The sequence below is a fragment of the Alnus glutinosa genome, chromosome 3, assembly GCF_958979055.1.
Source record: "Alnus glutinosa chromosome 3, dhAlnGlut1.1, whole genome shotgun sequence".
NCBI classification, from domain to species: Eukaryota; Viridiplantae; Streptophyta; class Magnoliopsida; order Fagales; family Betulaceae; genus Alnus; species Alnus glutinosa.
Genome location: NC_084888.1, coordinates 32,703,028 through 32,729,263, shown reverse-complemented (window position 1 = coordinate 32,729,263; position 26,236 = coordinate 32,703,028). Strand labels below are relative to the sequence as shown.

Genomic DNA, 26,236 nt, shown 5'->3' with positions numbered 1-26,236 from the left:
ATAAGGCCGGAAATATACTTTTGCAAATATTCTTACAATACTTTTCTCATCCGTCATATATTCAATTAAAAAATAATAAAAATTAAAACAATTAAAAAAAAAAAAAAAAAAAAATCAAATTTTGGCCAAGACAGGGTCTCGCACAGAGCGGACGAGATCGAGAACCGGTTCTGAATATTTCGGACCAATTCGAGGTCGTCATCGGAGTCGGAATCGGCGGAGTAGTATCCGTTGGCGGCGGAGGTGGAGGGATTGTCGAGGTCGTTAGGGTTTCTTCTGGTGATCACGCAGGCTCGCCCCAGGGCTTCCATGTCCTCGTCCAAATCGTTCTCGTCTTCGCTCCCGGAGAGGTCATCTTTTTCTTGTTCTTCTTTGTGTTCGGTGCGATGAGACATTTGCGTGAGGTATCTGTGGAGAGGGTCGTTAGGGTTTAGTGGGAGGTTCCCACTTCTTCCCGGTGGGTTGACGAGAACAGAGGGTCGTTGGGGGTTTGGCCCTTGGGGGTGGCCGAACTATCCCATGGGCCACAGGGGTGGTTTCGGCCACCCCCATTTTGCTTATTGGGGGTGGCCAAGCACCAAGGGCCATGGGGTGGTTCGGCCACCCCCTTGGCCAAAATGGGGTGGCCGGCCACCTCATTGGCCAAAATTTGATTTTTTTAATATTTCTTTGATTTTTAAATTGTTTTAATTTTTATTAGTTTTTAGTAGAATATATGACACGGGACAATGATATTATTTAATTTAAAAAATAAAAAAATAAAAAATGCTGGACACATCAGCATTGTTGTGCGGCTAATATATCTCTTCGGCTAAAGGGGTCTTTTTAGCACTCTATGGTAGTTTGAGGGGCCATATTAGTACACTTGGTAGATCAGAAAGCTACTTTAAAAACGGCTTATAATTTGGGGGGATTTTTTTATAATTATCCCTTAGATATATAATAATTAGCTAACTAGGCATTCTGCTTTTGATTTGTTTTCCTTTCAAATAATTAGATTTTGAATTTTTTTGCAGAATGGGAATGGAGCAAGGCAAATTGAATTCCGAAATAGAGGAGAAAATTTACCAGATATATAAGGATTTTTTGTTGAGGTAATCCTTTCCATAGCCTTTTCAGAATGATTCTTGCAAGAATAGTGAAAATGTGCCAATGAGCTCTTGCTCAGTTGGCATGTCTCCTCTCGTTGTAAGAACAAGGTTGGGGGGTGAGGTTGTGAGTTCAGAACTCATTGAGTGCATAAATTAAAAGGCGTTTAGCTAACATTTTAATTTGTTTTATTGGAGTATATGATTACGTTTTCTAATGGTTTTGAATGGCAATGCTTTGGTAGGGTTACGAAGTTTGAGGAATTAGTGGCTGTAGGAGCCGGGTTACTTGCTGGCTTTCAGCAAGGGCTGGGTAAATGTTCTAAAGAATTATGGTTATTTGTCTTGTGTTGCTAAGGAGGTTTATATTTGTAATTCTCAGTAACATTATTTTCTTAAACTTCTCGTATAGAGTATCTTCGGCGGTGTCCGATAGACAGAACATCTGAGTTGGTTAAGAAGATCGTTGAAGCTAATGGAACAAAGAGAGTTAAATCATATTTTGATGCTGGATGTATCAATGCCCATGATGGTGTACAAAATATAAGCAAGTGTAAGTGCAATTGTAACCCCCCCACCCCCGTGTCTGTGTGTGTGTTTGCTACAATGTTTCAAGTTAAATTTTCCATTTTGAACTTTTGTTCACCTAAAAATTATTGTTCTGACTGCACTAATTGTTCATCTGTGGGGAAAATGTGCATACAAAAGTGCAAACATGCAAACTTGGACTTCTTGACCACTTAAGTAAAGGTAACTTCTCCTTCTAAAATTTACCATTTTCTGTGCTTTTATATATTCTCATTCTCAAAGGGAACTTGTCAAAAATTGGTATGAACCTGTGATGCCTCAGCATATCTCTTAAGAAGATAATGTTGTTTCATTTCAAATACTTATTACTAATGTTATTTCATTTTAAGTTGGGGATTGAGGGCTATCGATGTAGAGATTTATGTTTTTGAGGGCTGGAAAATGAAAGGTTATTTATCCAGTTTTTGCTTTTCTGTGTGGTCATCTGCAATGGACTATACCTTTTAGTGTCAGAGGAGTGCCAATGCCAGCAGCCTTTGGTCAAATGGCAACTCTGTTCCCCATGGGTGGTTGGGTGAGGTTACAGGTTCAAGTCCTGTAGAATGTGTGAGTTACTTATATTAGGAGAAAAAAAGAAGGGAAAAAGAAGGAAAAATTCATTACCTTTTATTAGCAATGATTGCATATTATCTAGCAATCCAGCAGTAGCAGTTTTCTCATTTTATGTTATATTAAGTTATTTTCCCTTCTTTTTAATGGCATGCTTCAACATGTGTTTATTATGCAGGTTTATGTTTTCTGTAAGGATAATAATGTATATTCCTCTTGCCATTGTCATTTGGAGGCTATCGTTGTTTGCTTATTTATGCTCTTTTTTATTTTATTTTTATTTTTATGCTGCTTTAAATTTATGTTTAAGTTTGTAATGGGAGTTGCAGCAAATAGCATGCTTAGTGGAGTTGAATCCCTCCTGGAGGATGTAACTGGTGCAATGCAAAATTTCAATGGTACTTTATCACCCATTAATGATGAAGATTTTGGTGATCGGTTGAATGAACAAGCAACTGCTAATACCAAGGTAGCCTATCTTCTCATATTTTTTCAATCTCTTTTCCTTTCTTATCAATTTGGTTAAAATTTATATGTATATTAATTTAATAAATTTAATGTCACATATCCGTATCTGTCAATGTATGTCTTTTGCTAATGTCATATTTCCATAGTCCTTATTAATCTCATCATTTACACTGCTCTTTCCACCCTTTGAAACCTGATGGGTTAACAGTACCATCCGATTCAGCTTGTTTAGGTACAAACTATCTCCATCCTTTCCTGATATATTTGTCAAAATATGTCCAAAAGCAGATGATTATGGCCTTAAAAATTTCGGGATCTTAATGGAGGATTAGTTGAAACATGTAAACTCGTACTTCAGAAAATGAAAAATATGACAAGATATCTCTTAGGTTGGAATCATTTATTGGTACCCCAGATTCTCTCTCTATGCCTGCAAGCTTTATCAACTACAAGGGGAGCCTGGTTGTTGGGAACATTAATCCTTGTCTTTCCTGATGAGTAACTTAGGTTTTAAATCCATGTTTTTTAAATTTGCAAATTTTTGCCCAAAATTTGGCCAGTCCTGTAGTTAAAAATTTCCTTGAACTAATAAATTCTTGCCTAGGATTCTCTATATAGCAAATTTATGTAAAAATATTTTGGGTCACCAAAATGATTGTCTGGAAATATTATTTTGAAAAAGCCGAACATAAGTTTTGGATTTTGCAGAAGTTTGGCAGAACTGTTTTATTTTCTTTTTTAAAAAAATTCCTATTGTTTGGCTAAAAGTTTAGTTGGTTTTAGCCTTTAACCTCATGCAGATTTGTATAACTAGCAGAAGGATCCCTGCACCGTAATTCGAATTGATCGTTTGTTTATCATGTTTTGGAAAAAAAATTAAATTTTGTCCATAGGTTTTTACGCGATTTTAATTCAATTTCTACAATTAGGTCCTTCAGTTTTTCTTTAGTTTTAAATAAGTCCCTCCATCAATCTACCGTCCAACTAATTAACAGTATGCCACGTCAGACTAATAAATTAATGTCACATGGCTCTTGTTTGACACGTTATGTGCCAACTGTACGTGTCACGTAGCACATTTATTTTATATTATTAATATATTTTAATGAAAAATTTAAACAATTAAAAAATAATAATAATTATTTTTTTTTTAAAAAGAAGGGGTGACCGACCACCACTAACTAGTGATGGGGGCCACCCATCACTGCATGACTTGTCAAACGAGTCATGTGACATTAATTGATTGGTCTGACGTGTCATATCGTTAATTTATTGATTGGTTTGACGTGTAATATCGTTAATTTATTGGACGATAGATTGATGGAGGGACCTATTTGAAACCAAAGAACAACCTAAGGACTTAATTGTCGAAATTAAAAACCGAAGGACTAAATTGAAATCACATTAAAACTCGAGGACTAAATTTAATTTTTTTTCCTTAAGTTTTTAGCCCCAGTATGCTGACAACTTCTTCTCCTTTAAAAGGAAGTGGCATCATCTCAACTTCAAAGACTAACTGATTATGCTGCCCTGATGGGGATTGTGTACTGTATGGTTAAACAAGACTATGTGATGCAGGTAATGAGCTCCATACGTCCCCTTATGTCATTTCTCCAATCTGGATAAACATTACAAACGTCTTATATCTTTTTGGGGCCTACAACAGTTGAATATACTACTCTACCTTGTTGCAGGAAAAAATTGTTTCTGCTCTAAATTTCAAGGCATCATCAGTAGAATTGGAGAGCTACTGCCTAATGTGGTCTTTGCGTCCTTTTGTGAATGATGAAATTATGCACCAAGCTTGGAAACTCATTCCTTGACCGTCGCGGGCTTGTGAGTGCCAATTTTTCTTTATTGACAGATTAGTTATCTGAGAGCCCAATTCATTTCACAAAATTGTGGTTTATTTTTGGTTCCTTTGAGCAGCAGCCATATTTCCGGCTGACCAAACTATATTTTGGAAAGGGGAACGTGCTCCATCACAGCAGGATATCAAACACGAGAATAGACAGGATCGAGATGAACATAATAATGGCTGGTGAGTGGAGAACATATGAAATTGAAGATACATCTGTTAGGACGGTGCAGATTGAAGTTAGTAGATAATTTATGTCTAAATAAAACCAAATAGATAATGAAGTAGCACCTCTTTTTTTTCATCTACCCAAAGACAACACAATTTACCTGATTTCGAATTTTACTTTAGAAGAGTTGGCTTGAGTTTTGGGGGTATTTAATTCGTGTATGCCCTGTGGAATTGAAGCTGATTTCTCCAGATAAGACCTTGTGACCTTCTTGACCACATCCAATCCTAGAGTGCTACAGAAAAAGAGTTTAAACTCTAGTATAAATATATTATTATTATTATTTTTTTTGGCAAAGATTACAATGGGGATTTGAAGGAAGATCAAAATCCTGGCACACGGCCTAAGACCTTTGGCTAAGAGCTTGTTTGGAATTACGGTGAGAAATAGAGCTTTTGTCTATAGGATTTTTGTCTGAGCTTTTGGGTGTCAAATGGACACTTTTCTCTTGAAACGGGCTTTTTGGGTGTCAAACGCACACCCAAACAAGCCCCAAGTGCATGGCTAACACACATTTGTAAGAACAGTTCCATATTTAATTATGACAAATAGAATTGTAGGTTTTGCTTACCGGGAAAACAATAAAATTACCATCGTTTTTTATTTTTCTATTCAGTTTTTTAAATATTTTTTGTTGTAAGTAACACGCGTTACAATATGATTAGTGTTGATGTGGCTCATTAACGGATTTTGACAACTTTTTTAATGACATGAACCTACATATTTGTTCTGCTCCTAGTAGCCTCACCAAAATAATTAAAAATCACTTTTTTCTATTATGGGGAGTCACTTTATTAAAAAATTTTTAGTAGCTTTACCATTTTAACTAGTCTATATTTACTATTCCATTTAAATAATAATTTTTTTATATTTATTTATTTTTTCTTTATATTATCTTTTTTCAAAAAATCATTCATATCCATGAAATAAGGACATTATCGTGTGAGAGATGGGAGATGGGAGAAGAAAATGAGAGAAAAAAGAAAAAGAAAAAAGAGTGCTAATCATATGAGAGAGAAAGGTGAAACAAAATTTGGTGAGTGGGTTGTTGAGTGAAAATGCGTCATCTAATTTGGTTAGTAATTTCAGTTATCAATTTTTTTTGGTTAAAATGGTGAGGCTGCTGGGAGTGATTTTTCAAGATTTTCATCAAATTGGCTCACCAAAATAGCTAAAAAACTATTTTGGTGAGGCTACTAGGAATGCTCACCAGGAGTGTTTAGTTACTTTTTAAACTCTATGAAACTATTTGTCACAACCTCAAACCACATGGACTAATTTAATAATTTTTTCTAATTTATATCCATAATAGAAATAAAAACTATTAATTGTTAGCGACTGTCATATATATATATATATATATATATATATATATATATATATAAGCAAATTCATTTTATTTCCCGTTGTTCAAGTATAAAATTTTAGGAAAAAATACACATAAGTGACATAACCCCCTAAAATTGCTATCTGATTGTCAATGCCTCTTCAAAGTCCCGAACTATCAATTGTGTCAATGTTCCCCCTAAATTACTAAAAAGTGTCAATGTTCTCGTAATAATAAAAAATCCTTCATAAAATTATTAAAATAGAATAAAAACTAAAAAAAATATTAAAAAAAATATAAAATAACAAAAATTTATACCAAAAAATAAAAATTAAAATTAAAAACAGTTTTTTTTTTTAAAAAAAATTTGTTTTGTAATTTTCAGTTATTTTTCCGTTTGTCAAAAAAAAAAAAATCATTATTTTTGGGTTTTTTAATTTAATAAAAAAACTGGTTTTTCTTTTTTCTTTTTCGTTTGTTTTATTTATTATTTTTTAAAAAATTCGTTTTATAATTTTCAGTTTTTTTTTTGTTTTTTTTTTTTAAAAAAAAAAAAAAAAAAACTCTTTCTTTTTCGTTTTTTTTTAAAAATTTTTTTCTTAAAAAAATATTTTTTAAATTTTTAATTCTTTTTTAAATTTTTTAGTTTTAGTTTTCTTTTCCGAATTTATAAGGGCATTTTTGTCTTATTCAAAAAAAATTAAGGTTATTTTTATCTTTTTGTTGGTCTTTTAGGGGACATTGATATTTTTTAGTAGTTTGAGAGGGGACATTGACACAATTTGTGGTTTGGGAGGTGCATTGACAATTGAGTGGTAGTTTGAGAGGGATATGCATACTTTTCCCAAAATTTTACAAAAGTTAGATGTAACGGCGACAAGCTTAGCATTCAAAACCGAAACTTACCCAAAAAATAAAAAAAGGAAAAAAAATTTCAAAACCAAAGCTATATCATATTAGATATAGAGAAATTTTACACATTCCAAATTTTTTTTCTCCAAATTTGGTTTTCAAATAATGTGTCACAATCCCATGTAATTTATTATTTTGAAAAATGTGTCACTAACTCATGAGATTGTAACACATTATTTGATGACCAAATTTTAACGGAAAGTTTTAGCATTTCTTATCATATTATACTCTATAAACTAATACTTATTAAGTCTGCCCCTTCAAAAAGAAAAAAAGTGGCAAACAAATATTCAATCTAATTAGTCCCAAGGATGATGGGTCAAAAACAATGTAATGCCTCCTAAATTAGGGCTTAAAAAAGTAGTTAATATCTTTTTAAAAAACTAATGAATTATAAATATTGTTGAGCTTTTCTTGTAACTAAATGGTTCAAAAAACTATTAGAGTACTATAACACCATAAGCCAATGATGGGGCACTAATTTCTATTTGGTGATTTCTCTTGATAATTACTCTTTAGATGACATATACACACATATTTAAATTTGAATAGGTATATACGCAAAATTATGGTAATTCATATTATAAAGGATTTTCCAAAAAGAAATTTGTAGTATTTACAAATATTAGAGAGTATGCAATATAATATATGGAACGGCGTTGGTTCGTAAAACCTTATGAAATATAAGGAATTATTAGCGTTAAGAGTATGAAGTATTGGGGGCTTTCACACCAAAAAGTGATTTAATTTTTAATTTAAAGAGAAATTTAAGAAAATTTGTTGCTAATACTTTTTTTTAGGGCTTTCACACCAAAAAATAATTTAATTCTTTAAATTAAAGAAAAGTTTAAGAAAACTTGCTGCTAATTTTTTTTTTTTTTAGGTGCAGATGTAAAAGCAATGTTGGAAAAGAGATGAAAAACCAAAAAAAAAAAAAGACTTAGATGTGATAAAGCATTAAAAAAAGAAAAACTTTTTGTTGAAATTGACTAGTTTATTTCTAATAAAATATGTAAAATTCACGTAATTATTTTTTTAATTTAATTGGAATAGATTAGACCGTGAAAAATTATTCTAATTTTTTTTTAGAAAAAAGATGAGAGAAAAAGGGTTTTGGTGTGAGTTTTTTTTTTTTTAAAATTTTTTATTATTATTTTTTTATTTAAATAGTAATTAGAAATAATTGATGTGATATAAAAGTGAAATAAAGTATTAGTTTTTTTTTTTTTTTTTTTTTTTAATGGAAAAAGTGAATAGATACGTTGTAGAATACGTTGATATACCTTCTCATTCTTTGTAATTTGTTATCTCTCCAGACAAACAGATGCTACGTGTAAAGTCCTTCCCCAGAATATCCCACGCATATATTCCCTTCTCTTCCCAATTTAGATCTATCCAGAGCTCCAATCACTCACTGTCTCTCTCTCTCTCTCAAAATTTGGGCTCAGACTGTCAAAAATCAGAATCGAGTGTTCATAATTATCCGTATCTTTCTAGTTTGAGCGGTGATAAAAGATTGTGTTCGATTCGCTTATAAATTGATATTATTTAGAGAAATTCAATGGATACCAATAATTGGAGGCCCGATCCGAGTCAAGGCCCCATAGGAGGAGGAGCAGAAGCAGTCGGAGGCGGGGCAGAGCCCACCATGGACACCGGCGATTGGAGGACCCAATTGCCGCCCGATTCTCGTCAAAGAATTGTGAACAAAATGTGACTCTCCCTCTCTCTCTCTCTCTCTCTCTCTCTCTCTCTCATTTTTAACGAATAAAGTAAAATTCTATTTTGCTTAGCTTTACTCAGATATATATATATATATATATATATATATATATATATATATATATATATATACGGGTTTGTGTTTGATTTGAGAGTTTCGGTTTTATATTTATGATCAAAACTAGAAATGGTTTCTAATCACTAGCTGTAAGGTTCCGTGTATGCTGCGTTCTACAGTTACAAGCACGATGATTGAGCTCTTGAAGTAATTGGGATGCATTTTTGGTTATAAATATTGCTGTCAGGGTCAGATTCTCTGGCTTGCCGGTTGGACTCCTGTCTCCCTAGTGAGCTCGATAGAAGTGTGTTAACAATGCTTTACTGATTTTTTTTTTTTTTTTTTTTTTTTTTTTTTTTAAAAAAAAAAAGCAAAGGTGGTAAGCCTCAAATGGAGAAGCATTAAGTGGAAGCTTGGTTGTTTAATTTGATAGTGGTAGATAACTATGTGAAAACAAGGTGTGCTGGCCTAGGAGTTTGGACTACAATGGTCGATACTATATCAGAAATTAGAAACAAAAGACGTTGCACATTACCCAAATAAAGAATTGGGAATAGAATTTGCTCAGAAACACTTGGGGTTCTATCATGTGAAAGCAAGATGTGCTGTCGGGTGGTGTGACTAATGATTGGAACACTGTACTCTCAAGTTATATTGGTCTAGCTTGCTTACTCCAAAAAAAGAAAGTTATCTTGGTCTTTCCACGATGCATACTGAAGATTAGCGGTATAGGTTTTCTGGCCTTTGTGAGTCGTTTATATGTCTAAGTTGAGTCCCAATGAGACTTGCTAAAATGCTAGTGCAGTGTCGCCCCCCCTCCCTTCTAAACTGAAAAATAAAGTTGAGAGAACATTTATAGGAGTTCAAAGTTTGTGGCTTCTAGATGGTGAAGCCTAAACAGTCATGTGCTGCTACTTCTATTTTCTTTCCCTGGAAAAAGTATATGTTTCTTGTTCTTTATTCATTTTAAATTTCATGAAATTGTATTTATAGTTTCTCTTGGCGTGTTTGTGGCTTATGTTCTGCACTGTCAGCATAGTTTATCAATTTAAATCTCTGTATGGCCGGTATTTATTAAGAGTATGTCTTATGTTTGTAGAATGGACACGTTGAAGAGGCATCTTCCAGTTTCCAGCCAACTCAAGACCATAGCCACAAGGTTTGAGGAAAAGATTTATGCTGCTGCCACAAGCCAGGTACTTCCATCATAATGCTCCCATAATTTTCATGATGTATATGTACATTGCCTTGCATGTATACTTGCAGAATAGATGATACTACGATACTTCTTTTTCTCTTTTGCATCTTATAGTGCCATGAGATTTAATTTTTTTTTTTTTTGTTGATCCCTCATTTCAGTCAGATTATTTACGAAAAATATCTCTGAAGATGCTTACATTGGAAACTAAGTCTCAGAATCCTATAGCCAATTCTTTGCCATCCAATGCTGTTGTCAGTAGCAATAAGCCCCCGGATCCAGGTATATAGAGCATTGTGCATGATTTTACTTACATATTTAGTATCCATCCTGTTTCTCTCTCTAATTTTGTTCTTTTGACACTGGTAAATGGATATTTCACGTACATTCACATATTATATGCTTACATACATTACTTTCATAGGTACATATATAAATACATAAAATTGTACGTATACATAGTACGTATGTTTACTTGACTTTATCATTGTGAACAAGGATGCAATTCTTTTGACAGGTCTAAAGATGGTTTTTTTTTCTCCCTGAAATGTAGTATTGCCAATATTTGATTGGTGGGGATATGGGGAGAAGGCAGATACTACATGGAGTTGAATATGTTTGTGTAGCATTTGTTGTGTGGCTATACCATTTAAATGGGTTATCAAAAAGAAATGAGTTGTTGAATATGTGATATTAGGAATAAAATTGCTTATAACAAAAAAGTTTAACCAATAGATTGCGCTCATGGTCACTGATGGTGCCTCAACCCTCTGAGGGCATAACCCTCAAGTTGCCTTTACTTGCTTGGTTTTAGTTCACCTGGGTTGTGTTGAGACATGCGAAATGAGTGGTCAAATTCCATCCCTATCCAAACCTGATTTCCTCATACATAAAAATGAGAGATCCAAGTCCTATCCACAGTAGCCAATGAATGCTGTGATATTGAATTGGAAGGTGAAAACAAGCTATTGAGGCCTCTAAGGAATTTTATGTTCGATGAGGGATGCATAGTGGATCAATTGAAACTAGATGAAGAGTCTTAATAATTTAGTGTGCAGTAAGTGTGTAAAGTAATTCACCTTTAATCCTGGGATGCCCTATTTTTACTTAACATGTTTACATCAGTGGAACGTGAACTTTGCTAGAGCGGCTCATGATTGGGAGATAGATGTCTTTGCCTCTTTCTTTAGGGTATTGTATTCAGCTAGAGTGAGAGGAGGAAGGGAAGATAAGTTGTGGTGAGTCCCTTCCAAAAGATGGTTGTTTATGATTAAATCCTTTTATTGTTCCTTGGTTTGTAGTGAAGGTTGCCGTTTTCCTTAGAAGAGTGTTTGGCGGACTAAGGCTCCCTTGAGGGCGGCCCTTTTCGCTTGGTCAGCAACTATGTAAGATTCTCACCATGGATAACCTCAGGAAGTGGCACGTCATTATGGTGGATAGATGTTGCAATATGTAAGAGAAATGAGGAGTCTGTGAACTATCTTCTTCTTTATTGTGATGTGGCTTATGCCATTTGGATTGTTTTTTCAGTCATTTTGGTTTGTCTTGAGTTATGCCTAGACGTGTAGTCTACTTGTATGCTTGTTGGTGGACTACCGGCAATACTCGGAGTGTTGCTATGTGAAAATGGTATCTACATGCCTTTTATGACTCTTATTTAGGGAAATAAATGACATAAGTTTTGATGATCGTGAGAAGACTTTAGAGGAGATGAAAGTCATTTTTTCTTCAAAATTTTGTATCTTTGGACAATTGCTTATGTTTCTTCCTTGACAATTAGTTATAGTGATTTCCTTGTTTGCTTTGCTCCTTCTAGCTATGAGCTTTATTTTGTATACTTTCTGTGTACTTGGGGGCGCCTTTACGCTTTTATTGATAATTATTGATTACTTATATAAAAAAAAAATCAGAGTTATTATTTTATGTGGATATGAACTTTCAGAATGAATATTCTTTGATCTCAAATGTATGTCTTATTAATTTCTTTTTCACTAGTGTAGTGTTCTCTTAGCCGGCATTCTCTAAATTATTTCCCTTCTAAGAGGCTATTTTCATGTGCTCATATTTACCGACATTGATATCTTTGTAGTGTCTCTAGATTCCACGTCTCAGACAGGACATGCAAATGGGGTTGATTGGCAAGAGGTGGTTTATCAAAAGGTAAAAGGAGATGAGTTATGAAATTCACCTGTGGGAAAGTTTCTTGTGGGGTTTTTGGATTTGGGTCTGGGTGAAATTTGGGCTTAATTGCAATGTCCGTAGTTACTGAACAACATGACATGACAATTATAAAGCTATATAGATATGGAATATCGAATAGAGAACAAAGCTTCCCATATTTATTGGATTCAAAGAATTATCTTAGCGGTAGAGAATATGAACTATTTTCTTTCAGAAAAAGGACATTGTTGAAACTTATATGGAATCTTTACTATCCTGAAAAAAGTGCTCCTAACCATACTTTTAGAACAAAAGAAAATGAAGTGAGAATAATAGTGCTGCACATATGCAAGTGACACTTAAAATGGTAGTTTGCGACACACATTAGAACAAAAGAAAAATGTCTACCAATGAATAACTTGATGGCGCGTGTCATTGTTTTTTCCCTTGTGTTTGTTCTTGCGATGGGGTTCTTGAGTGCACTTACTTCCTCATTTGCCTGGTAAAGCATTAAAAAAAGAAAAACCTTTTCTTGTAATTTACTAATTTATTAAATTGGTATATGTTTAAAACACATTTGATTCTCATGTATATTTTTAATAATACATATAAAAATGCATGCGAGAATGTAAGTTTAATAGACTAGGCTGGAATTTTTTTTCCTAAAAAAATATGGAAAAAGAAACTTTATCCTTTAAAAAATTGAGAAAAGATGAGAGAAATATATAGATATGATACATTCTTACAGAATATCCCATACATATTCTCTTCCCTTCCCAATTTAACTCTATCCAAAGCTCCAAGCACACCCACTGTCTCTCTCAAAATTTGGGTTCAGACCATGAAGAATCAAAATCGTTTGTTCATATTTATTCGCATCTTTCTAGTTTGAGCGATTTGAATTTGAGTTTAACAGTGATAAAAGCTTGAGTTTGATTCATTTATAAATTGATATTATTTAGAGAAATTCAATGGTTACCAATAATTGGAGTCCCAATCCGAGTCAAGGCCCCTTAGGAGGAGGAGCAGGAGTAGAAGCAATCGGTGGCGGCGGAGAACCCACAATGGACACCGGCGATTGGAGGACCCAATTGTCACTCGATTCTCGTCAAAGAATTGTGAACAAAATGTGACTCTCTCTCTCTCTCTCTCTCTCTCATTTTTAACGCATAAAGTAAAATTCTATCTTGCTTAGCTTTCTTGATATATATATTTACGGGTTTGTGTTTGATTTGAGAGTTTTGGTTTCATATATGATCAAAACTAGAAATGTTTTCTAATCACTGGCTGTAAGGTTCCGTGTATGCCACGTTATACAGTTACAAGCACAATGGTTGAGCTCTTGAAGTAATTGGATATTGCTTTATGCTTGGTTTCTTCTTCTTCTTTCTTTCTTTCTTCTTTTCTTTTCTTTTCTTTTCTTTCTTTTTTTTTTTTTTTTTTTTAATATACGAAGTTCACCTTCATCGTTTTGACTGCCTTTTGTGACTGAATTAAGATGCATTTTTGGTTATAAATATTGCTGTTAGGGTCAGATTCTCTGGCTTGCCGGTTGGACTCGTTTCTCCCTAGTGAGCTCAATAGAAGTGTGTTCTTGTAGTAGCTTTTTACACCACAAACAAGGTTTTACTGCATTTTTCTTTTCAAAAGCAAAGGCATGTGGTAAGCTTGAGATTTGAGTGTTTACAACATTAAATGGAGAAGCATTAAGTGCAAGCTTGGTTGTTTAATTTAGGCATTATTGGAACAAATATGGAACCTAGTACGGACTCCATTATTTGTGTAGATATGAATGCGCAAACACATTTAGGCTTTGTAATGTATGTGCATGTTTGACCTTTAACAAGCTTGATTTGTATATGAACATTTCAACTGTAAAATGGAGCTATTCCTGTGAAGTTATGTGGTATCATCTTAAAAGGGTAGATAGTTTTTTAAATTTTGGTCCAGATAATCTCACGCGAAGGAAATTTTTTTTTTGAAGAATACTCTTGTGGAGAAAATCCTTGGAAGTTTGAAAAAATGTATCTAAAAATATAAGAATGACAAATATGACTTTAATTTTATAGTGGTTTACTTATAAAAAAAAAAAAAAATTTATAGTGGTAGATAACTATGTGGAAACGAGGTGTGCTGGCATAGGAGTTTGGACTACAATGGCCAATACTATATCAGAAATTAGAAACAAAAGACATTGCACATTACCCAAATAAAGAATTGGGAATAGAATTTGCTCAGGAACACTTGGGGGTCTATCATGTGAAAGCAAGGTGTGCTGTCGTGTGACTAATTATTTGAACACTGTACTCTCAAGTTATATTGGTCTTACTTTCCCCAAAATAAGAAAGTTATCTTGTTCTTCCCACGATGTACACTGCACTAGCATTTTAGCAATTCTCATTGGGACTCAACTTAGACATATAAACCGTTCACAGAGGCCAGAAAACCTATACCAGAGTTCCAAGTTTGTGGCTTCCAGATGGTGAAGCTTTTTTTTTGATAAGTAAAATTTATTGAAAAGGCGCAAAGGGGCGCAACCCAAAGTACACAGGATGAATACAAGGAACCCCTAAGGAACAGGGGAAAGAGAACAACTGTCTAAGAAATCAAAATAGGAACAATCATGAATAGTCTTAATTCTATCCCTCCACATATACAACACTTGCAACATCTTTCTCTTCAGATTAGACAAACCCGTCTCACAATCTTCAAAGCAGCGAGCATTCCGTTCCCTCCAGATGCACCACATCAAACACAGCGGAGCCATGCGCCAAATCTGTAACGAGGTCCGATTACCCTTCTGGCCCCTCCAACTCCCCAACATATCTTTCACCGACTTCGGCATTACCCATTCCACCCCAAACAGTTGCAAGAGAACCCTCCATAATTCAGAAGCCATCATACAATGCAGAAATAAATGATCGATGGATTCTCCAGCGGATTTACACATATAGCACCAATCCATTACGATAAAGTTTCTCTTACGAAGATTATCCAGAGTTAAAGATTTCCCTAGAGTTGCCGTCCAAACAAAGAAAGCCACTCTCGGGGGAACATTAACTTTCCAAATACTTTTCCATGGGAAGGAGAACTGAGAATGACTCGACAACAAATGATAATAGGACTTTACCTCAAAGGATTTCTTACGGGCTGGCACCCAATACAACTTATCCTCTCCCTCGCTACTAACTTTGAAGTTGTACAAAATCCCAAAGAACCTACTAACCGCATCGACCTCCCAATCATGAACCGGACGAGCAAACAAAATATTCCATGAGATGGTGCCATTTTGTCTCTGCATAATATCCTCCACCCAAGCCTCCTTTCTTGTAGCAATAAGAAACAACTCAGGAAAGAGGATCTTCAAAGGAATATCCCCACACCAAACATCATGCCAAAACAAGACTTTCGAGCCATCCCCGATCTCATATTTCACATGCCCAACGAAGTCATCCCATCCCCTCCTAATGCTTTTCCACACACCAAACCCATAAGAACCCCCAACCTCCTTAGAACACCAACCACCCCTCGAACTACCATATTTGACCTCCACCACCTTTCTCCAAAAAGCATCTCTCTCCATAGCGAATCTCCATAACCATTTACCCATCAATGCTTTGTTGAATCTAACCAAACTTCTCACTCCCAACCCTCCCGAAGCTTTTGAAGAGCAAATCGTACGCCAATTAACCAAATGAATTTTGAATTCATCACCAACACCACCCCAAAGGAAATCTCTCTGAAGTTTCTCCATCCGATTAGCCATACCCACAGGAATAGGGAAAAGAGAAAGAAAATACGTAGGAAGGCTAGAGAGAGTGCTATTAATCAAAGTAAGCCTCCCCCCTCTAGATAAACACACCTTCTTCCACCCTGCTAGTCTAGCTTCCATCTTCTCAATAACATTGTTCCATATATTAGAATCTTTATATTTAGCACCCAACGGAAGGCCCAAATACTTAATCGGAAGCGAAGCCACACCACACCCAAGGATACTAGCCAACTCCTCGACATCCTCTACCTCTCCCACCGGGACCATCTCAGATTTGGATAAATTGATTCTCAAGCCGGAAACTGCTTCAAAACAAAGCAACAAACACCTCAGATCTCGGACCTGATCAACAACCGGATCACAGAAAATCAACGTATCATCCGCAAATAATAAATGGGAAACCTTCATGGCAACCTGGGAACTCGATCCCACTGAGAAACCCGATAGCCGCCCACTATCCACTGCTGCATATGTCATCCGACTGAAAACCTCCATCACCATCACGAACAAGAGCGGAGACAAAGGATCCCCTTGTCGAAGACCCCGAGAACTACGAAAAAACCCTGAAGGCGACCCATTAATATTGATGGAAAAAGAAACAGTAGAAATAACATGAGCAATCCAACCAACCCATTTCTCCCCAAAACCACATCTTTTTAGAACGTAAAGCATAAATTCCCAATTGACATGATCATAGGCCTTCTCCAGATCCAATTTGCAAATTATGCCCAGAGTTCCAGAACGAATCCTACTATCCACACATTCGTTAGCCACCAACACTGAATCCAGAATTTGCCTCCCCTCTACAAAAGCATTCTGAGACTGAGAAACAACCTTCCCCAAAACCACCTTCAACCTATTAGCCAGAATCTTAGAGATGATTTTATACATACCACCTATTAAGCTGATAGGACGAAAATCCTTGATATCCACCGCTCCGGCCTTCTTTGGAATCAACGACACAAAAGTAGCATTAAGGCTCTTTTCAAATTTACCGGTAGAGTAAAACTCCTTCAGCACCGCAAAAATATCATTCTTCAATATCTCCCAACACTTCTGAAAGAAAGCCATAGAGAAACCATCAGGCCCAGGAGCCTTATCCCCTTTGAAGTTCTGAATAACCGCCCAAATCTCATCTTCCTCAAACTCACGTTCCAACCAAATTCTATCTATATCATCAATGGAAGAGAACGATAAGTCATCTACCTTTGGTCTCCACTGATACTGCTCACTATAAAGCTTCGCGTAGAAATCTACAATGTGATCTTTGATAACTGCACGATCCTCAGTCAATTGACCATCCACCACCAGTGCCTCAATCATGTTATGCCTTCTATGAGAGTTAGCCACACGGTGAAAAAATTTTGTGTTGCTGTCCCCCTCTTTTAACCACAGAGCCCTGGACTTCTGTCTCCAACTGACCTCTTCAAGAAAGACATGCTGCTCTAACTTTCTGGAAAATTCTACCCTCTTTTCTTTTTCTTCATCAGATAACGGCCTCTCCTCTGCAATCAAATCCAACTCGCACAGTTCAGTCTCAAGTTTCTTCTTATTAGCCCCTACATTTCCAAACACCTCCTCGTTCCATTTTCTAAGGTCAAATTTCAAAGCTTTTAATTTCCGAGCAAACACATAGCTAGGCGACCCTTCGAACCCATAAGATCTCCACCAACCCTTTACCAACTCCTCAAAACCATCAACTTGCAACCACATATTCTCAAACTTAAAAGACCCCCTGCCTCGTCTACCGATGCCGCAATCCAAGAGCAAAGGATAATGATCCGATAGAACCCGAGGCAAACGCCTTTGAGAAACCTCAGGAAAATACTCCTCCCAATCTGGAGACAACAAAAAACGATCTATTCTGGACCACGAACGGCAATTAGACCAGGTGGATCTCCCCCCAACCAAGGGAAGATCAATGAGAGCCTGATCAAAAATGAACTCAGAAAACTCAACCATAGCATGGGTAGATCTCCCTTCCCCCCCTCTTTCGCTCGGATACCGGACAGCGTTAAAATCCCCCCCTATACACCACGGCATCTCCCAAATATTCCTCACACCCGCCAATTCATCCCAAAGGCCTCTTCTATCACAATCATCATTAGGCCCATAAACACCCGCAAAACCCCACTCAAAAAAGTCTGACACATTCCGAAAGGCACAGGCTACCACGTATCTCCCAACATACTCTTCAAACTTCTCAACAACTCTTCTATCCCACATCAACAAAATACCTCCCGAAGCCCCTCTAGAGCCCAAATACACCCAATCCACATAAACACAGCCCCAAACACTATAAACCAACTCCCTGGTAATAAACTCCAATTTTGTTTCTTGTAAACATACAATGTCTGCTTTCCATTCCCTCAACAACCCCCTAATCTTCGTTCTTTTCTCAAACTCATTCATGCCCCGCACATTCCAAGAAATTATTTTTGGCTTCAGCATAAGCAATTGCCTACCCTCTCCTTCCTAGTCAACCTGGACGATTGACCTCCTTTCCCATCATAATTCACCGAACACTCTAACCTCTTCACTTCGCGGTGTCCTCGGTTCCCCATAGTACTACTATTATTGTTTTGCCTCACTCTATCAGAAAACCGTTGTGCCTCAATACCATTAAACAATTCCATCATCTTCTCCTCAAGGCCTGGACAAGAAATTCCAACAACTTTGCAAAAACCACTGATTCTCTCAAGCACCCAATCCGATGACTCCACTCCTAAATCCTTCTCCAAGACTGCCAGAGGCATAACCTCCAGCAACTCAAAATCCCCCAGATTCTCCTCTGTGCTAGTCATCAAGGCTAAACTGTTAACCCCATCACCCTTCTCCCGACAATCAAGATCACTCATAACCTCATCCACCTTACCACTCACTTCAATCATTTCTAGGCCCCTGCACTGAACTGCCATCTCTCCCAATCCAAACTCAAATTCTGCCTGTTTCGGACTTTCTAACCCTTGCTCCCCCACCTCCCTGCCGTCTCCTGCCTCTCCACTCAAACCAGAAACCAGTCCGAGCTTACCCAACCTCCCGCTTTCACTGCCCTTGTTAAAGCACTCCTCCTCCTCCTGATTTTCTGCCGGTCCCGGACTATAGACTATCGAAACCTGGTTCTCAATCGAAGTAGCCTCCTCTGTGGCCGATTTCAACCCTCCGATGACCCCTTCGTCCCCCTCTGAACCAGCTCCAATATCCTCCATATAGCTCCCCGCGTGCTCAGCATCCCGAGTCCCCAACCTTCCAGACCCAGAACCGGGATGGGCGAGCTCGGAACTTACCTCCAGCGACCTCATCGGTGATATCTGCCTTTGCTCGGCCTTTTCCTCCACCGACTCCGTTGTCGACCCAGCTTGGATCTTCTGCCTAAGTAGAACCCGACGCTTGTAGGTAAGCTGTGGGCTTCCACATAACTCTTGGACAGCTGCTTCTTTTCCTTTCTCCTTATTTCCTTGTTGGTCCTGCGCAGGAGAGCCCAAAGCAACCTGACCCACTTCGATGTCTGTTTGACCTTTGTTTGGGCTTACGATGACCCGGCCCAACTCCAGCCGATCCAGCCATCTTGTAACTTCATCACGGATGGAGACGAGCAATTTTTTGAAATCTGCCAGCTGTATTTGCCCTTCCGCAGAAGCAACCAGGTCGTTCAGCGCAGAATGCGCTCCACCAATAGCTGTACAGTCTCCTCCCTCCTTCGTCGCCGGCTGCTTCTCCGATCTTGCCAGAAAAGACAAGGATTGCTCTCCTGAACCACCCAGATTATCCTTACTTGATTCTCCATTTTCCAGCTTACTGCTGCTCCCTATCAACGCCTCCGCAAACGATCGGCCATCACGAAACGCCGGTTTCAACTCCTTTCTTGCAGCACTTGGTATATTTCCGCCTGTTTTCCCCCCAGCGGCTTTTCTCTCGAGGGATTTCTCTAATCTTCTCAGTTGCGCTAGACAATTTGCCCACCCACAACCAACTCTTCCCTCTGGTATCATCACAGACGATCTTCTACCTCCAAAAGCATACTCTGACAGTTCCAAGAAACTACCGTGCTCGTTCCCCCTCCGCTGCAGGATCAACACCGTCGAACCCACCCGATATGTCCTGCAGAAATCCCGAATCTCCCCAACCTGCTTCAGTTCCTCCATCGCTCTCCTAAACCATCCTACACTTAACGTATTCAGGAACACTGCCCTGAAGAGGCCCTTATTCCACTCAGCTAGCCTCACTCCATCCCCCACACAGACATCCGAACGAAACTCGAATGATTTGGCTTCAACATAAAAGTAACCGACGTAACCCATGAAGGAATTGAGTGGTGTTGTATTTTAAGTTCCTTTAACAGTCTTGTGCTGCTACTTCTATTTTCTTTCCCTGGAAAAGGTCTTTATTCATTTTAAATTTCATGAAATTGTATTTATAGTTTCTCTTGGGTGTTTTTGGCTTAAGTTCTGCACTGTCAGCATAGCTTACCAATTTGGATCTCTGTGTGGCCGGTATTTATTAAGAGTACGTCGTATGTTTATAGAATGGACACATTGAGGAGGCATCTTCCAGTTTCCGGCCAAGAGGGATTACTTGAACTCAAGAAAATAGCCATAAAGTTTGAGGAAAAGATTTATGCTGCTGCCATAAGCCAGGTACTTCCATCATAATGTTCCCATAATTTTCATGATGTATATGTACATTTCCTTGCATGTATACCTGCAGAATAGATGATACTTGGATACTTCTTTTTCTCTTTTGCATCTTATAGTGCCATGAGATTTATTATTATTATTATTTTTTTGTTGATCCCTCATTTCAGTCAGATTATTTACGAAAAATATCTCTGAAGATGCTTACAATGGAAACTAAGTCTCAGAATCCTATAGCCAATTCTTTGCCATCCAATGCTGATGTCAGTAGCAATAAGCCCCCATATCCAGGTATATAGAGCGTTGTGCATGATTTTACTTACATATTTAGTATCCATCCTGTTTCTCTCTCTAATTTCGTGCTTTTGACACTGGTAAATGGATATTTCACGTACATTCACATATTATATGTATACATACATTACTTAAAATTGTACGTATACATAGTTACGTATGTTTACCTGACTTTATCATTGTGAACAAGGATGCAATTCTTTTGAAAGGTCTAAAGATTTTCCAGCAGCTAGTGTCTTCTCTGCATTTTCAGCCAGTGGCCTCCAGGTTTTCATGCCTCTGTACATTCCAGCAGCTTGGGTTTTGTCTTCTTGCTTTTCTCTCCAATGAACACGGCCAGTGACTAAAAGAAATTGCTCCTTTCGCGCATATTTTTTTCTTGTTGCTTTGTCGTCTGGCTTGTCTTTCTTTTTCTTTTTTGTATTTTGTTTTCCCAAAATTTGCGTGTCTCCCTCTTCACGTCTCTGCAGGTTTAGCTACTCACACCTATTGTCTTTCACACCTATGTAGCTATATTCTTACACCAAGTTGTCTTGCTTTTCAAAGGCCTTTTAAAAAAAACTTCATTTTTATTTCTTTTGTTGGCCTTCATGTGGCATTTGTGCTGAGACAAGAATTTTGTCTTCTTTTGGCTGTTTTGTTAAGGAAACCCATCATAAAGAACAAAACACCCAAAATGCCCCCAATCACACAACTTGGATTTCAACTCTCATGTTGCCTTTTCTTTCTTTTTCTTTTTTGTTAGCAATTATACCAATCCTACAAAAGATAATTCATTGCATTAATATATCATTTAAACTCGAGATTAGTGATTGAACAATATTTTACAATTTAATATAAAATGCAAGAATTTGTACAAAATAAGGTATGATAATGCTTACTTTAATTAAAAAATTGTGCACGTTCAAGCAATTATCAACAAGCATTATGGCCGACAAAATGCAGGGTGGGAGGCAAGAATATTATTTTAGGGGCAGTTATGGAGTCTCACCACAACTTGGATAGAGGAGTCACACCTCACAAGGAAACCGAGTTGAAAATATTCTGATTCTAAAATTAAACCAGAACAAATGATAATGCCTTCAATAACAATAAGCTATGCAAACAATAAACAGCAAGACAGACTTGGCATGTGCAATATTAGAAGCTTCTCAATCCACATCAGTTTCTCTCTCAAGTTCCTGTCTTGTGACATTGATAAATGGTCAGTTCATGTATATTTAGATACATTTATGTGCGCACACAATATGTGTGTGTGTGTTTGTACGTACATATGTATTTATGTATGTTTACATAACTTTATAGTTGTGGACATTGATGCACAATATGGGGTTTTTTTTTTTTTTTTCTTACATTCTGAAATGTAGTATTGTCTGTATTGACAATATTTTATTGGTGGAGGTATGGGAGAAGGCGTATGCTACATGGAGTTGGATTTCTATATGTAGCATCTGTTGGACTCCTTCTCTTTTAACAGGTTATAAAAAAGAAATGAGTTGTTGAATATGTGTGATATAAGGAATAAAATCTATATCTATATCTACTCATTATTATTATTATTTTCAAATTATTATTATTATTATTTTGGTAAAATGGAGCAATGACATTGATATAGTTAAACACTTTCAAACGTGACTATTGCCTTTAGAGCTTATATGCCTCTATCCTTCGGGTTAGTGCTTGGTAAAGTGCATTCTCTGTTCTTCTATTCTTATTCAATGTTTGTTCCTCTAATTTGCTGCCTGTTTTTGTTCTTTTATATCTAATTGGGATGCATGGTCTGCAATTTCAAGTTCATAATCAGGGGCAATCACCTCCTAACCCACTTTTGGCTGATCAGTCTCAAGCATGCCAACAACTGTCATCCCAAAATATTCAGAATAGCATTCCATCTACTGAAGTTCCAATCAGTGCCAATTTTCCATCTGCAATGCCTCCAATCTCTGGTTTAAACCAGACTTCTATCCGAAATGTTGTTGGTCAGGATATGAATGTGCAGAATATATTTGGCACTTCACAAAACTTGGTGTTTGCAAATAATCAGTGGCAGATGCAAGGAAGGCATCAAGAAGTTCCCCTGCAGCAGCAACAGTCGCAGAATCCACAGCAGAATCTTTACCAGCAGCAGTTGCAACAGCAGCTTTTAAAGCAGAAGTTACAGCAGGGAAGTATCCCACATTTACTCGTGCAACCGCACATCCAGCAAAAGAAAACACAGCAACTGCAGCAGCAGCAAAATCTATTAGGGGCCAATCAGTTGCAATCTTCTCAGCAATCAGTCATGCGAACATCATTTTTTGTGCAGCCTTCTGTGACGCAATCGTATCCTCTCTCTGGTCTTCAGCAGAATCAGCAGCCATCTATTCAACAGGCAACACAGTCTATGGTTCAGCAATACCCTCAATCAGTTCTCATGCAGCAGCAACAGCCACAACAGGCTGCTGTTCTTCATCAACATCAAACACCGATGCAGCAGCAGCCAGTATTGCCTCCTCAGCAGCAGCTGATGGGCCAACTGTCAAATGCTTCAAATATGCAACAGGACTTATTACTTTCACAATGGAGTGGTGTTGGGAACATGCAGCAGCATCAGCAGCAGTTGGGCTTTCGAAGTACTATTTCTGTGTTACAGCGCCAGCAACCACAGTTGCTTGGAACTCAGTCTATTAACTCAAGTATGCAAACTAATCATCACCCAGAACACATGCTACAACAGTCTGGGTTTCTGCTTCAGTCACAATCACAGCAGAGCACACCCGATTTACTACCAACTCGAGGGAAGCAGTTACAATCACAGCGACAGCCACCACAGCAACAGCGGCAGCAATTGATATATCAGATTCAGTCCCAACCTTCAGAGTTGCACCAGGAACCAAATTCATTGCATAGGGATCTGTTGTTGCATAGGCTTCAAGCATCGGGCCAAGAATCAAGCTTCAAGTATCACATTTGGCTTTTATTTGGTTTAGTAATTATATGCACTTCAATTTATTTCATATTCAAGATTTTGGGTGATAGCTAAGGATAACTACCCAATGATGGATAAGGATAACTATCCATTTCCTTCAGGATTAATGGTGGTAGTTGATTGTGATTAAGTTGTAAGTGTGTGATTCTCGTAAAGTCACTTGAACAATGGTAACAGGAGGTATGTTTTATTATTCCGTCGCATATACTATGCTTGAATTTCCAACATTATGTCAACAAAGTCTCTTTTGTGCTATGTTTTTCAGTGAATTTATGTTGCTTTTGAGTGAATTTATCAGAATCAGAAGAAGTAGATATGGATGACTTAAGTTTAAGTGACTTAGAAGATGAATATGACCCTAAAGATGAAGAATATCAAAACTACAGAATTAATATGATAAAGGGAAATACCTCTAAAGAAGAACAAGAAGAAGATCTTAGATTCACTGAATAAAAAGTCTCGGATGCTACTCACTATAGGATTATTCCTAGTCCGGAAGATGACTACCAAGAATATCTCAATGCACCATTTCTGTCATATTGCCAAACAGAACTGGATTATCACATCTAGTTTAGAAGAACTAATGACTAACATTAGAGAACCCATCCCCATGTGTTACTTTAATAGGAAGCACTTCTGCTTATTTATGCTTCGAACCACCATTGCCCGAGCAATATCTGAACATTGTTGGAATTCCTTTAATGAACCGGACCCAATTTCTGTTTGCTTAGATTGTAAGATTCACTGCCACCCTCCATGCTACTTTGCAACTTTGCATTGATAAAAAGAAATTACGAAGAAGAAAAGGCAAAATTAATTGAAGAAAAATTTAACGAATACGTCCAGATAGCTAAAAGGAAATGATATTGAAGAAGAAAAAGAATTCAAATACGAATTAAAGTTACTACCCATGGAGAAACTCAAAAAAGGAAAAGTCAATGAAAGGATTGAATTACAAAGGAATAAAGCCAGTTTTACTGTTTTAGCCATGTTAGACTCGAGATGTAACATCCAGGACGGAGCTAAGACATTTTGTTGGGAGGGAGTCAAACAAAAAATAAATTAAAATATGTGGTCAAAGTATAAATATAAAATATGTTGTATGGGTTTGGTTATCTCTTTATCTTCAAGCTTTCAACGCCTTCTTGAGTTTACGCATCTTTTCAACAATATATTTTTTCTTTCTTCTCAACTCTACACTATATCATCTACAATACAAACTAATATTTCATTTCATTCAACAGGTAATATCAGTGACAATATGGTGGAGTAGTGCTTTTGATGGCGTGGCTGAACCGCCTATTAACCTAAAATTTCTTCATTAAGATATCAAATCTTGCAAAAGATTTTTTTTTTTTTTAAAAAAAAAATCTTCCTCTTCCCAAGTTTCCAGCACTCAAGAATGAACCTCCAAAAAAATATACTCTTCTGTTTTCGGCCTGCACTCATACTTTAATTCATTTCTATTTCTTCACAAATTATAGACCGTTTCACAAAGAACCAATCGACACGGATAAGCTTTTATGGGGGGTCATGGCCCCTACCAGCTACCTCCAGCTCCATCCCTGGTAACATTTATACCTGTAGCTAATTGGCTAACTCTACTACCTTTCACTCTAAAGATCTTATAAAACTCAACTAACCACGAACTGGTTACGTTGCTAATTATGGAGAACCTTTCACTATGACTCACAAAACTAAAGAAATTACTCTCAATCAACATGATACTTCAATATATTACGTGTGAATTCCATATTATGAATGAACTTAAAGGAGAAGATGTTATTTTAGGAAATGACTTCATGACTGCATATGAACCTTACAGAAAAAAAAGGAGGAATATTTGAATGTACGACCCATGAAAAATACGATACCAAAATACATCTCATTAACAAACAAATCTTATGCTCCGTTTGTTTCGGCGTAAAATGGTTTCTGAAAAATAATTTCGACATTTTCTTGTATTTGGTGGGGGCGAAAATAATTGTCAACCGAAAAATGATTTTCATTCGACAAAAAATGCTTAGTAAATTTCGAAAAATGATTTACGCTTTTTAAAAGTGTAAATCTTTTTTTTTTTTTTGGCAGCAGACGCATTTGACCTCTTTTAAATGATGCAGTCGACCTCTATATTCAAGTAGTCGACTACCACCGAAATTTGGCCCGTGCCGAATCCGACAACGTCTGGTCACTGTCGCCGGATTCCGGCCATCTGGTCGAGATCTTGTCAGAACGGTCGGCTTTCGATCTACTGGTCGGGATTTGGCACAAATGGCCAGATTTCGGCCACCTTTGTCGGAATCTGGCCAACCTAGATTCCGATCAAATTGTCCGGATTCCGGTCTTTATCTCGAAATTTGGCAACAGTAGTCAAAATCTGATGAAAGTGGCCAGAATCCTGTCGGTCAGTG

General features: G+C 37.0%; 2 protein-coding genes across 3 annotated transcripts; both read left to right on the top strand.

Annotated features, from left to right (window-relative positions):
* Window positions 1-91: 91 nt before the first annotated feature.
* LOC133864007 (uncharacterized) lies at window positions 92-5,385 on the top strand. Its single transcript, XM_062300188.1, has 9 exons — window positions 92-350; window positions 1,017-1,094; window positions 1,334-1,401; window positions 1,501-1,641; window positions 1,797-1,838; window positions 2,555-2,694; window positions 4,179-4,271; window positions 4,388-4,529; window positions 4,623-5,385. The coding sequence occupies exons 1-8, from the start codon at window positions 310-312 to the stop codon at window positions 4,514-4,516; spliced, it is 732 nt and encodes a 243-aa protein (XP_062156172.1). The 5' UTR covers window positions 92-309; the 3' UTR covers window positions 4,517-4,529; window positions 4,623-5,385.
* A 2,940-nt stretch (window positions 5,386-8,325) lies between these two features.
* Window positions 8,326-24,080, top strand: LOC133862949 (mediator of RNA polymerase II transcription subunit 15a-like). 2 transcript variants are annotated; one of them, XM_062298876.1, is made up of 8 exons: window positions 8,326-8,732; window positions 9,899-9,995; window positions 10,159-10,279; window positions 12,087-12,157; window positions 13,120-13,286; window positions 20,455-20,566; window positions 20,734-20,854; window positions 22,651-24,080. In XM_062298876.1, the coding sequence occupies exons 1-8, from the start codon at window positions 8,581-8,583 to the stop codon at window positions 23,877-23,879; spliced, it is 2,070 nt and encodes a 689-aa protein (XP_062154860.1). In that variant the 5' UTR covers window positions 8,326-8,580; the 3' UTR covers window positions 23,880-24,080. The 2 variants fall into 2 exon arrangements, with proteins under 2 accessions (XP_062154860.1, XP_062154859.1); XM_062298875.1 differs by having other exon boundaries at window positions 20,734-20,855; window positions 22,628-24,080.
* The last annotated feature ends 2,156 nt before the right edge of the window (window positions 24,081-26,236 follow it).